General features: G+C 53.7%; 1 protein-coding gene across 6 annotated transcripts in view; it reads left to right on the top strand.

Moving 5' to 3' along the window:
* The window catches only part of BCOR (BCL6 corepressor), a 24,477-nt gene extending 13,201 nt beyond the window's left edge, over positions 1–11,276 (top strand). For 2 of the 6 annotated variants that reach the window (XM_040469004.1, XM_040469001.1), the window contains 9 exons: positions 61–405; positions 959–1,284; positions 1,589–1,843; positions 6,143–6,309; positions 7,890–8,035; positions 8,500–8,577; positions 8,770–8,926; positions 10,082–10,369; positions 10,688–11,276. In XM_040469004.1, coding sequence (XP_040324938.1) covers positions 61–405; positions 959–1,284; positions 1,589–1,843; positions 6,143–6,309; positions 7,890–8,035; positions 8,500–8,577; positions 8,770–8,926; positions 10,082–10,369; positions 10,688–10,727 — 1,802 coding nt within the window. In that variant the 3' untranslated portion in view covers positions 10,728–11,276. Of the gene's footprint in view, positions 1–60; positions 406–958; positions 1,285–1,588; positions 1,844–6,142; positions 6,310–7,889; positions 8,036–8,499; positions 8,578–8,769; positions 8,927–10,081 lie in introns of all 6 variants that reach the window. The other 4 variants (XM_040469007.1, XM_040469006.1, XM_040469005.1 and 1 more) reach the window with 3 other exon arrangements.
* The last annotated feature ends 747 nt before the right edge of the window (positions 11,277–12,023 follow it).

Below are 12,023 nucleotides of genomic sequence, written 5' to 3'. Positions count from 1 at the left end.
GTTTGTTCCCCCCCCCCCCCAGGGGGCTTGTTGATTAATTTGTAGTTATTTCTCCATTAGATGACTGGCCTGAGAGGGAAATGACAAACAGTTCCTCTAACTACTTAGAAGACCCACATTATAGTGAGCTGACCAACCTGAAGGTGTGCATTGAATTAACAGGGCTCCATCCTAAAAAGCAACGCCACTTGCTGCACCTTAGAGAACGGTGGGAGCAGCAGGTGTCGGCAGCAGAGAGCAAACCTGGCCGGCAGGGCAGGAAGGAAGTGACCCAGGCAGTTCAGCCTGAGGTCACTGCCCAGGGCAATAACAGCCCCGAAGAGAAACCTGGCAGGAAAAGGGCAGAGGCCAAAGGCAACAGAAGCTGGTCGGAGGAGTCCCTCAAATCCAGTGACAACGAACAAGGTACGCGGAGGCCACCCCGTGACCGCCCGCCCCGCTCGCGGAGGGTGGATCACCTGCCTGGGGAAGAGCGCCATAGAAAATGGACTGATTGTAGGATGTAGGATGTAGGATGTGGCGGGCGGGGAGTTCTCTCGGGAGGTCCTTCCAGCCTCCCCACTTCCCTGCAGAAAGGGCAAGTCTGGGTGACCCCGCGGGCCCGCCAGCACCCCGGTGGCAGCCTCAGACTGTGGCCGATGGCTAGGTGCTGAGCACCCAGGCCCCCACGGGTTGGGGGGGTGGCAGATCCGGGAAGGGCTGGCTTGTGCCCTCTTGTCCCGGCCCTCCGGAGAAACTTGCCGCTTGGCGTTTCGTGGGTTAACCTATTTGCCGTTTGAATGTGGGATAATTAAAATATTAATGCTTTGGAAACATAATTGGTATATCTTTAAAAACTGAAGCCGCTCCAGTGATCAGTGCTAACAATGGGCTTTTCTTTCCGCACCGGCTACAACCGTGTAACGCCTGCTTCTTCTCCCCCTCCCTCCTTCCCGCCCGCCACCCCCTCCGGATTTAGGCTTGCCTGTGTTCTCCGGCTCTCCGCCCATGAAGAGCCTTTCATCCACCAATGCAAGCGGCAAAAAGCAGCCTCCGCCAAGCTGCGCGCCAGCCTCGAGGCCGCCTGCCAAACAGCAGAAAATTAAAGAAAGCCAGAAGACAGATGTGCTGTGCACAGACGAAGAAGAAGATTGCCAGGCTGCCTCCCTGCTGCAGAAATACACCGACAACAGCGAGAAACCATCCGGGAAGAGACTGTGCAAAACCAAGCATTTGATCCCTCCGGAGCCCAGGCAGGGCTTGTCGCTGACCGGAGACTACTATGTGGAGAACACTGACGGCAAGGTACCTCTTGCCCCCTGCTTCTCGGCTTCTGGGGACAAAGCTTTCCTTTTCCCAGGTTCCCCTCCCAGAACGTCACTCCCCCATCCTAGGGGCCACGTCTCCTGGGTGGTGGCCAAGTTTCAAACTAGTTAAGAATGAAACCCTTCCCCCCAGCCTCCCTCCACTCCACAGCCCCCCTCCCCCAAACAAACGGAAAGGGGAAAGTGCCTCCCCCACTCGGGTTTGTAACTTGCGGGGAGGAGGGGAAGAGACGCGGGTGCTGGAAGGCCGGCTTAACCACGAGCGCTGCCTGGTTTTGTGATAGGTGACCGTCCGGAGGTTCAGAAAGCGGCCCGAGCCCGGTTCCGACTACGATTTGTCACCAGCCAAGCAGGACCAGAAGCCCTTCGACCGTTTGCAACAACTGCTGCCGGCTTCCCAGTCCTCCCAGCTGCCGCGCTCAAGCTCCCCTCCCGAGACCACCCAGTCGCGCCCGATGCCACCAGAAGCACGGAGACTTATTGTCAATAAGAACGCAGGCGAGACCCTCCTGCAGCGGGCAGCCCGGCTTGGCTACGAGGTGAGTGTCCTTGGGGGTGCCCGGATTCCAAGAGCCTGGGCTGTCGCTCCTCGAGGCTGGGGGGGGGGGGGGGGGGGGGGGGGGGGTGCCCTGGCTGAGCCGGGCAGGGTCTCGAAGGGTCTCGGAGCCCAGCGCCCCTCCCCTCCCCCATCAGGGGCTGGGCCGGGTATTCCAGCAGGATGTTTGCATTAGCCCCACTCGCGTTCCGTTCCGACTCTTTGCTGGCTTGTTCAATCGCCATGTGAACAGAAAGGCCTCTCTGATGTTCAGTTCGTGTTCAGGCAGGTAGGCTGCTTCGGCATCCTCCAGTCTCGCTCACTTATCTCTGATATAAAATCTGACATAACCCAGGGCTTGGCGACTGGGGGAATTTTAATGAGCCCTTTTGGATTCTGATTAGCAAGGGGGAGAGAAGTTATTAGCTCTATTTTGGGTTGCTTGCGCTGTTTCTCGGGGCAGAGCGGTGCCCCTGTGGGGAGCGGGGCGGGAAATGTCTGGGCAGGGGGTAGGGGGTTGGTGCGGGAGGGGGGCGGACCCGAAGAGTGAAGAGTCTTTTATGTGAGAGGGCGAGGGAGCCTGAGGGCTGCTGAGGAGGAGGAGGAGGAGCAGGAGCGGGACTCAGGCCTAAGACTCACTGCCCCCTCCCCCACCCTGCTCCTCTCCAAGACCGGCTTACGTCGGAGCTGCCCTCTGAGATAGATGACCCCCTCTGCCCTGTGCGGCTCCCCCACCACACTTGTCAGATGAAATTGTGATGTAATAGCCCACAGGGCAAAGGCATTTTTTATGCTGGCATCAGCCCTCTGGGAGTTGAATGGTGAAAATAAAACGGGGCTCAGCAGGCGGAGCGTGGAGCTTGGAGGTGTGGCCGAGGGCTGCGGTGGCAGGGCTCTGCCGGGGGCTCCCGGGATTTGCCGAAGTCCTGGCCCCCACACCCTGACCAGCTCTGTGCTTCCATCCGTTGTGGGGGCGGGGGGGCTCTTGTCGGTGTGACCGCCTTGACCCCAAGCCAGCCCGTCCCCTGCCCCATTTGCTCGTTGGTGAAATGTGCTGTCGTTTGTACGGTCGTGTCTTTTCTGGAGATGTCCAGATTACCTGGAGGGAGCTCTCTGGGATGATTTTTAGTTCGGGAAGGTGAAACCCACGGGGCGGCCCCAGAGGAAGCCTCACCTGAGGGCTGGAGGGGGAGCAGGAGGGCAGCGGGCTCCACCCCTCGGTGGAGGGCGGTGGAGGGTGGGGCTCCCAGCCTCACCTTTGATCTTGACATTTCCACCAGTCTCCCTTTCAGACCAGGGACGGACCCTGGTTGGTCCTCTGAGGAAGTTTGCATTTTGGTTTTCGTGGAACCAGTGGGTCTGAGCCCTGGACCAAGGAGCGCTTACTTGATCCAGACGTCTGTAAGCTACCTAAAGGGCCTTCGATGGCACGTGAAGCCGTAGAAGTGTTTCTGTCAGGACGACCGGGGTTTTTTCTCCCCCCTTCACATGTAAAGTTCAATATGTAATTTGCACAGATCAGCGGTTCGGATGCTGAACATTTTAACTACCGACTTTTAACTTCCAACTTCCCAGGATTTCTCCAGGCAGGACTTAAAATGTTGCGATGATGGCCAGTTAGGTGTGGTGGGCTAAAACTTTGAAAGGTGAAGGACAATTTGTTTAACCCCGTAAAGGTGTGTTTCACGAAGGCACGGACTTGGGAAGGCCTTCCTGAAGTTAGTCTTTCCCACTGTCATTTTCTGCTGAGCTGGACATACGATGTGAAAGCAAAAGGCTGTCCAAGCTTTGCGTTGTGTTTATCTCGTTCTTAAGGTTCAGAAGCACCCTCTGTGTTAAATAGACCACGTGCATGGCCAGAGACGTTCAAACCTTTCCCTTCCGGTAAAAAGGTTTCTGTTTCTTAGGCTAAAATGCCAGTGTGCAACCACATGCTTGTGCGTTTAGTGGTGATGGTTAAATTTTCTATGAATTGAATAAATCATGTTTTTAAAAAAGTTAATGAGGCATTTAATTAATTAACAATGTCGGGTTTATGGCCTTTATGGTTACATTTTGCGGTTAATGGCATACGGCTTATAGCCGCTTAACAGAGAATTGTCCAACAAAAACAGTTTGATTTTGTTTGGAAATGGGTGGGCTGTCCTTCAAACCGTCCCATTTCTAGCGTGGAAAATAAACCAAGAACCGTACTGGGGAGACCAACTTGCCCAGCCTCTTCACCATTGTCTCTGTTGGTGACAGCGGTGGCCAGCCTATAGAGGCCGCCGCCGTCCCAGCTAAGAGAGAGCGGGTAGCCTGCTCGACCCCCTAACCGAGAGAGCCTGGCGTCGGGATGGGATGCTCGTCACAGCACGATTGCACCCCCCTCGCAGGGGCCCTCTTGGGCCTTCTCAATCTTCCTAGCTGACCAGGTACCAAAAGACTGGAGCCATAGGTCTAGGGTCTCATGTGAATTGAACTTGGGCTCCAACCTCTCCGGACCTCTATTTCGAAACCCGAGTGTTGAACGAGAATAGTACCGCTTCCCTTCCTGAGGTCTCCTGGATGACCGCGGGATAACAGATGACATACTCATTTGGGGAGAGGGAGAAGTCCTTTGTAAACGGCGATAGCCACACGGCTCAGTTGGGGCAGCCCATGTCAAAGAGTTTGACCTGGCCGTCGGGTTACTACTGCCTTCCCCACCACCCTCCAGGAAAAGAGGGTTGACTTACCCATCAGCTTTGTCCTTTCATTTCTAGGTACCCTCAGATCCGTCCAGTAGCGACAAAGGTTTCCAGGTGAAGGCCATAGTTGTCAGAGCAAATAAACCCTGGGTTGATAGGACACCGGGCCGGCCGCCGGGCCGCGGGTAAATTGATCTGCGCACAGCGGTGGTGCTCAGACCTGATCCCAGAGCCACGTGACGGGGCCTCTCCCTGGCTGGGGCACACAACTCATTAGCTTGCAGCCGTCCACTCGAGTCTGGCTAGTGAGGGCCTGCTAAAAGAGCAGCAGCTTCATGCGGTATCCTGGATACGAGGGCTCAGGGCAGGTGGCCTGGGAGCCCAGAGGATTGTGGGCTTCCTGGCAGGTTAGGGTCTGAACGAAGACACTCATTTGTTGGCCACACCTTCTTTCTTCCTCCTCCGGTTTTGGAAGGGAGCTGCCTCAGTCGCCTGAAGCAGCAGGGCCCCAACGGCCAGGTTTACCAGCGTGCGATCTTAGGTCCCCAGGGTGAGCATATGGAACCTTCCGGTTAGCTCCCCAGGAAGCGGTCGCTTTTGATTGATGGGTCCTAGAAAGGCCACGAAAGGTTTTCAGGTCCCACCTTACATCTGTGGGCGGCTGGAATGACCCCTGTTTGAGGTTTAACAGATGAGTTATTTAAAAGTTGTCACCGGGAGGCCTGCTCTGACCCCAGCCAGCTCCCTCTTACCAAGTAGACCACGTGTGGGCAGGCCCCGCCTACCCCCAGCTCTCGGAACCTGACGGCTCTCTGCTGGACATGACTTGTAGGAGAAGAGTGTAGTGTGTTTTCTGGTGGCAAATGCCGTTCCGTGTGTTTGAAAACTTTCTTAATCAAGGTAATAAAACACTGAATAAATTACTGCTCTGCTTACCGGGAGCAGTTCATATTAATATTTTAATACACCAAAGAAGTCAGATTAATAACAGTGATTCTAATGCAAACCGTTGACACAGAATACCTTCCTCGAAGGGGGAAGGGTAGACTTGTTTTATTTAGTTCTTGAGACGCGTAGGCGGCAGTGTGTGGTATGTCGGATGCTCATCTTTAACTTCGGTAAATCCGTAAATATCATATCGATTCCGCTCCGAGGGGGGTGGAGCGAGGTAACATATAGGGCGGGGGTTGTTTGAAGAGTTTCGTGTCCCTTCTTGATGTTTTCTGTGGTGCAAAGAGTGTCTCTTTTACCCTACTTACCCTGCAAGCGGGAGCGTGGGAGGACCTGGCTAACCTAACCGGCCACCCCTCCCTCTCTGCGTGAAGGAATGTTCTCCGGCTGATTTAATCTCTGCGCGTCGGTCGTCCATGCTTTCATCCAGACTTGCGTTGTTCTCCACTACCACCTACTGAATGGGCCCGTTCAATCTTCGTCACACATGCCCTCGCCCCCTCACCGACACGCCCACCGTCTGCCCACCCCGCGGTGGCTCTCGGGCCCGGGCAGGGGGGGGGGGGTGGGGGTGGGGGAGGTGCCTTTGAAAGAAGGCACTGACGGGCTCTGGAGAGGTCACCCTTGGAAGGTTCGCCGTGCGATTGATGGATGATGGCATCCCTCTCCCCCTCTCCCCGCAGGAAGTGGTCTTGTACTGCCTGGAGAACAAGATTTGTGACGTGAACCATCGAGACAATGCGGGTTACTGTGCCCTGCACGAGGCTTGTGCCAGGGGGTGGCTCAACATTGTGCGACACCTCCTTGAATATGGCGCAGACGTCAACTGCAGTGCCCAGGACGGAACCAGGTCAGTGGCGGTGGTTCCCAGGGCATGTGGAAAACCCCCAGAAGGAAAGATAGATAGAGACTGATACGTAAGCACACGGACGGCAGAGTCCTCGAATGGAATGGAACAGGCCTTTCTGGCAAATTTAGATAGAACTAACAGTTAGTAATGTTCCCCTGGACAGAAGTCCCTGAAAATGTCAGAGCCTTCACGAATAATCGCAGGTGTTGCCTTTGAAGACCCTGGACTTATTGTCAGCAGTTTTTCTTAACGTGTCTTTTATTTTTGACGGAGGGCACGAGCGGGGGAGGGGCAGATAGAGAGGGATACAGAGGATCCCAAGCAGGCTCCTCCCTGACAGCAGAGAGCCCGATGCGGGGCTCGAACTCACGAACCGTGAGATCATGACCTGAGCCGAAGTCGGAGGCCCCATGTCAGCACGTATTAAAGCACTGTATTTAAAATACATGTGAGTTGAAAGTCCCAGGAGTACAGACAGAGGGCCAGAGTCCACTGGCTCCGTAGGACCCGCTTTGTCCACTCACATCCCCAGGCCTGTCCCCTACCCTGCCCTTGACCTCGGTTTGTTGGTCAGAGGCCCAGGTCTGAGTCAGCCCAAGCATCTTCCTGGTTGTGCGCATGGGATGCCACCAGGAGGCGGGGCATAGGGCTTTCCTGACAGGCATAAAATTAGCAAAACTGAAAGGTATTTGGTGTTTCGTGATTTCCAAATAGCCTTCCCTCAGGACGGGACTGTGGGCAACCGCCTGACCCCAGTGGACACCGGCCGGAAGAGTGTGTACCCTCCCAAGGTCTCACCCCAGGGACTCTGCTTCTGGGCCAGAGGTTTGATCATTGATCTCTAAGCTGCTGACATGCGCCTTTCAGGAAAGGCTCCACTTCGTACCTAGTTTCTTTTTGAAAAAAGGAGTAGGCTTGTGCCAGCTGGGTGGCTCAGTCGGTTAAGCGCCTGACTTCGGCTCAGGTCACGATCTCGCGGTTTGTGAGTCCGAGCCCCGCGTCGGGCTCTGTGCTGACGGTTCAGAGCCTGGAGCCTGCCTCGGATTCTGTGTCTCCCTCTTTCTGCCCGTCCCCCACTCACACTCACTCTCACTCTCTCTCTCTCTCTCTCAAAAAGAAACATTTAAAAAAAGGAATAAGCTTTTCTTTTTTCTTTTTTTAATGGTATAACAATTGCTTGGTGTTTTGGCTTCCATAATGGTGCGATTCCCCGCTCCCCCCCCCCCCCCATAAATTCTCTTTTTCCAGTCTGTCACTGCTTAAGTTTATTGAAAATGATTTCCTTTGGGCTTGAGTTCCTCCTGGGGTCCTGGCTTAAAAATAGACTTGCAGTTGAGAATTAGGCCTGAAATGTGTCCCTTCACCTGCCTTGTAAGGTGTTAAGTACAGACATCACAACAGAGTGCTTCGTTGCCTGACCTCGGGCCACTCACGGTGCCTCAGTTCCCCTGTCCAGAATGGCAGAGGCAGGCGCGCACCTTGATGAAATGGCCCCCCCGGGAAACTTGGCCCGCACGTATCCAGTCTTGTACGTTGTCAGAGGCAAGCACACGTGTCATCCCGCCGCGTGTCTCTCCTAGACCTCTCCACGATGCCGTCGAGAACGATCACTTGGAAATCGTCCGTTTGCTCCTCTCTTATGGTGCTGACCCCACTTTGGCTACGTACTCAGGTAGAACCATCATGAAAATGACCCACAGCGAGCTTATGGAAAAGTTTTTAACAGGTACGACAGAGTTCAAGACGTGGGCTTACTACTCAACCATTTAGATGGCTTCTTCGCGCGTTTCTGTCCAGGGAATACCACTCGGTCGTGGGGCCCACCCTCGTTTACCTTAAGTCATACTTCCTGGGGAAAGTGAGTCTATCAGAGAAGGGATACAAAATTCAAAGACAAGATACACACTCTTAATTTGCTTGCGAGGGCTGAGAAAATGCGTAGCTGGCCCGTCTAGGTTTTTTGGTGGGCTCCAGGGGCAGTGAGGGTGGCCCGTCTGTCCGGAAGGCAGGTGGACAGGTATGCAGGTCCTGGTCTGATGTGGCAGAGAACCGGGTGTTGGCAGCAGGGCACAAAGGGGGCGCTGTGGGATAGCCGGGAAGTCGCATGCCAGGCCTGACGGTAAAATGCCCCCGAAAGCGGCCAGCATTTGATTCTCCCCAGCGGGTTTTATCTTGGCTTTCTCCCTCCAGATTATTTAAATGACCTACAGGGTCGCAGTGACGAAGATTCCAATGGCTCCTGGGAGTTCTATGGCAGCGCTGTGTGCGGTGAGCCGTTGTTCCTTCTGGTTCGGTGGGAAGTGAAGGAGTTTTCTGTGCTGTGGGCGAGGGGCGGTGGGCAGTGGGCGCCACGAGCAGGGCCGACTTGGGAAAGAGTTTTTCACGGCGTCCTCTTCCGACAAGAGCTGGTACCTCGCGGTGGCTTATTGATTTCTCTCTCTCTCGTTTGCCCTGCATTAGAGCCAGATGATGAAAGCGGATATGACGTTTTGGCAAACCCTCCGGGGCCGGAGGACCAGGATGACGACGATGAGGCCTACAGCGACGTGTTTGAATTTGAGTTCTCAGAAAGCCCCCTCTTACCGTGTTATAACATCCAAGTGTCCGTCGCTCAGGGGTGAGCATTGAGCATGGCCATCACGTGCTCGTGGACTAGTTAGGCTGCTCGGTGGCAGCAGTTAGAGACGCCTTTAAGCAGATGGCGGGTGGGTGGGTAGGTGAGTGGATTCCTCGAAGCCCACGAAGCCCACAGCAGGCCTTTCCCAGAAAAGGCGTGGAGGTTGGGAACACAGCACCCCTGGAGCCCAAGGGACGTTGAATTCAGTGACCGGAACTTCACAGAAGAGTCCGCAACTTGGATCCTTGGGTCACTAAACTCTTTGGAAAGGGGTCCTCCTTAGGAGTCACCCCGTCCCGCCCCCGCCCCGCTCCAACAGGCCACCGTAGGCACCTTCCAAGGCATTTGAGGTCTGTTGGCCTATACCCATACGGCCCCTTCTCGTGTGAACTAGGAAACGCGTCCCAGGGCACCTCGGGTCTCGTGTGTCCTCAGATTTGGTCAGATCCAGTCTTTCCCCTGCGGCCAGGCCATGGAGCTGCAACTGACCCATCCCTCGGGGGGTGCGTACATGTCAGGAAACTGTTCTGCTGAAATGTTGACAGAGGTGCTTAACGAGTAACATCCTCCTCCCGTATGCTGAGGGTGTACAGAAGGAATGTAACACCTTCCCTCTCAAAAGCGTCACTCCCCAAAGCACTGAGGGGTGGGGGGAGGGGGGAAGAAAGCCAGCCAGCCTTCTGGGTGTCTAACGCTCCGTTCATGGGGGTTGGAGGAGACGAGAGACCAAAGAGGCCTCTGCATCACTGTCAGGCTGGGAGACCGAAGGCTTCCCGCGGTGACGGCAGCGAGGCACTCCCTTGGAGAGTGGTGACCCGAGGTGTGGCCAGAGCTGAGCGAGCAGGTGTTTCACCTGGAAGGTTCTGGCAGCACTGAGATCCCCACCCCTCCCAAGAGAAGGCTCTTTCAGAGGTGCGGTCCCTGCTTCCGTTTAAATCGTCTCTAGACGGTCTCTTCCTAAATCCAGCCGAGTCCAGAGTTGTCGCCGCGTAAAAGTAGATGTCGCAGGGCTGGTGAGACCCGGGGCGGGGGCAGAAGTAACCGCTGGCCTGGCCCAGGGACTCGGCTCCTTGGGGGGGGGGGGGGTGCGGGGAATAGCGGGGAACGCTTTTAAGTTGGCCGCAGCCTCGAACCACTCTCCCCTTTCACGCGCAGGCCTCGAAACTGGCTGTTGCTCTCGGACGTGCTCAAGAAACTGAAGATGTCCTCCCGCATATTCCGGTGCAACTTCCCAAATGTGGAAATCGTCACCATCGCAGAGGCAGAGTTTTACCGGCAAGTTTCGGCAAGTCTCCTGTTCTCTTGCTCCAAAGACCTGGAAGCCTTTAACCCCGAAAGCAAGGAGCTCTTAGACCTGGTGGAGTTCACCAGCGAGCTTCAGACTCTGCTGGGCTCGTCCATGGAGTGGCTCCACCCCGGCGACATGGGCTCGGACGACTACTGGTGAGCTCGCCGGGCCCTCCATGTACAGTGTGGTATAGTGTTAATCTTTGTGCATATGTGTCATAATACGACTATTTCTGTAAAGAAAGGACACTATTACATACGAAAATAATCTCTTCTTTATATAAGAGAAACGGCTCCAGTCAGAAGGACTTAGAAAACACGATTTCGTTGCTGTCACTGTTCTTTTCTTTCTAAACGTCTCCGTCAGTTTTTATGAAGTTGTTCTAACGTTTCTTTACTGTTTCGATGCACACACGCTTTGGGATACGTTCGTTTTTACTGGGACTGTTTGTTTTGTTCCATTTCTCTTTTAAGGAGAAAACACACAATGAGGCAACGGAGTTCCACACTTTGACGCGACGTCACACAGAGCTCCCTCGTCGGAGGCCACGACTCTTGCGAGTGTGGTCCGAGCCACGCGGCTGGTTTCGGGGAGTGAGTTGGGTGAAGGCGCTTGGCAATTGTTGTACCTTTATGTTTTGTTTACAGAGTACCTGCTCGGGCCAGGTCAATGCTATTGGATGTAATCCGGTAGTGTGTAATATAAATTCAAACCATATCCACACACAACAACTAATTGTATGAAACTTTTATATCCTAATTTAAAAAGCTGTGAAATTAGTTTTCACGCATCAAACCGGATTGTTTATATGTTTAAACATTTTATGCTCTTATTTAAAGAAGACTGAGCTATTTTTTTCTGTACCCTGTAAAATATTGAGAACTAACATAATAATGTCGAGGTTGCTTGGAAATGTACATAAAACTAAAATTTTCTGAATTGTGTGTTTATGTTTGAAATCTGTGTTTTAACTTTGTAAGTAAATTCTCTGCCTTTGTATTTATATTTTACAAAAATTTTCTTAAAAGGCAATAAACCTGTTGCGGAAAGGAGAAAATTGGAGCATCTCGTGTCCTGTGTATTCCTGAAACACATCACTTTTGTCGCGGATGTTTTTTAAGTGACCACGATGGTCCGTTCCCTACAGATGACTTCAGGGGAATATATGGTCTCTGTATAAACCGGGGCAAATTGGAGGATTTCAGGGCAGTTATACTCAGAATCCAGTTTGCAGTCCTAGGGGCGCCTGGGTGGCACAGTCGGTTAAGCATCCGCTTCTTGATTTCAGCTCAGGTCATGGTCCCACGGCTCGTGAGACCGAGCCCCAAGTCTGTGCTGGGAGCGCAGAGCTGCTTGGGATTCTCTCTCTCCCTCCCTCTCTTTCTGCCTCTCCCCTGCTTGTGTGCATACTCTCTGTCTCAAAAAATAAACTTCCAAAAAAAAAAGAATACAATTTGGAGTCCTATTCTAACATCTCAATTCGTGGACATATAGTTTGATGTCTCTCGGATCCATCCTTCTCTTCCCCATTTTCTTGGATGCCCTCGTGTGGTCGTACGTTGTCTTTGGCCTTGATGGAACGTGGTAGCTCCATCACGGCCAACCCTTTATCTTTAAGGAGTGGTCCTTCCAGAAACCGAGCTGTCCCTTCTCCCTCCGGGCCTCATGTTTTCCATTATCTTTTGCCGCTCTTAGTTTTTCTAGCTGAAAGCTACCAGACTCTCTTGCAGCTAGGATCTGAACGCCCCTTCGGTTTGGAAGGCAGAGTGAGGTAGAGACCTCTTCCTGCTCTAGTAACGGCTGATAAAA

The sequence above is a fragment of the Herpailurus yagouaroundi genome, unplaced genomic scaffold (assembly GCF_014898765.1).
Source record: "Herpailurus yagouaroundi ecotype Mexico unplaced genomic scaffold, PumYag 67793, whole genome shotgun sequence".
In the NCBI taxonomy this organism is placed as follows: domain Eukaryota; kingdom Metazoa; phylum Chordata; class Mammalia; order Carnivora; family Felidae; genus Herpailurus; species Herpailurus yagouaroundi.
This window is presented reverse-complemented; position numbering and strand designations above follow the sequence as displayed.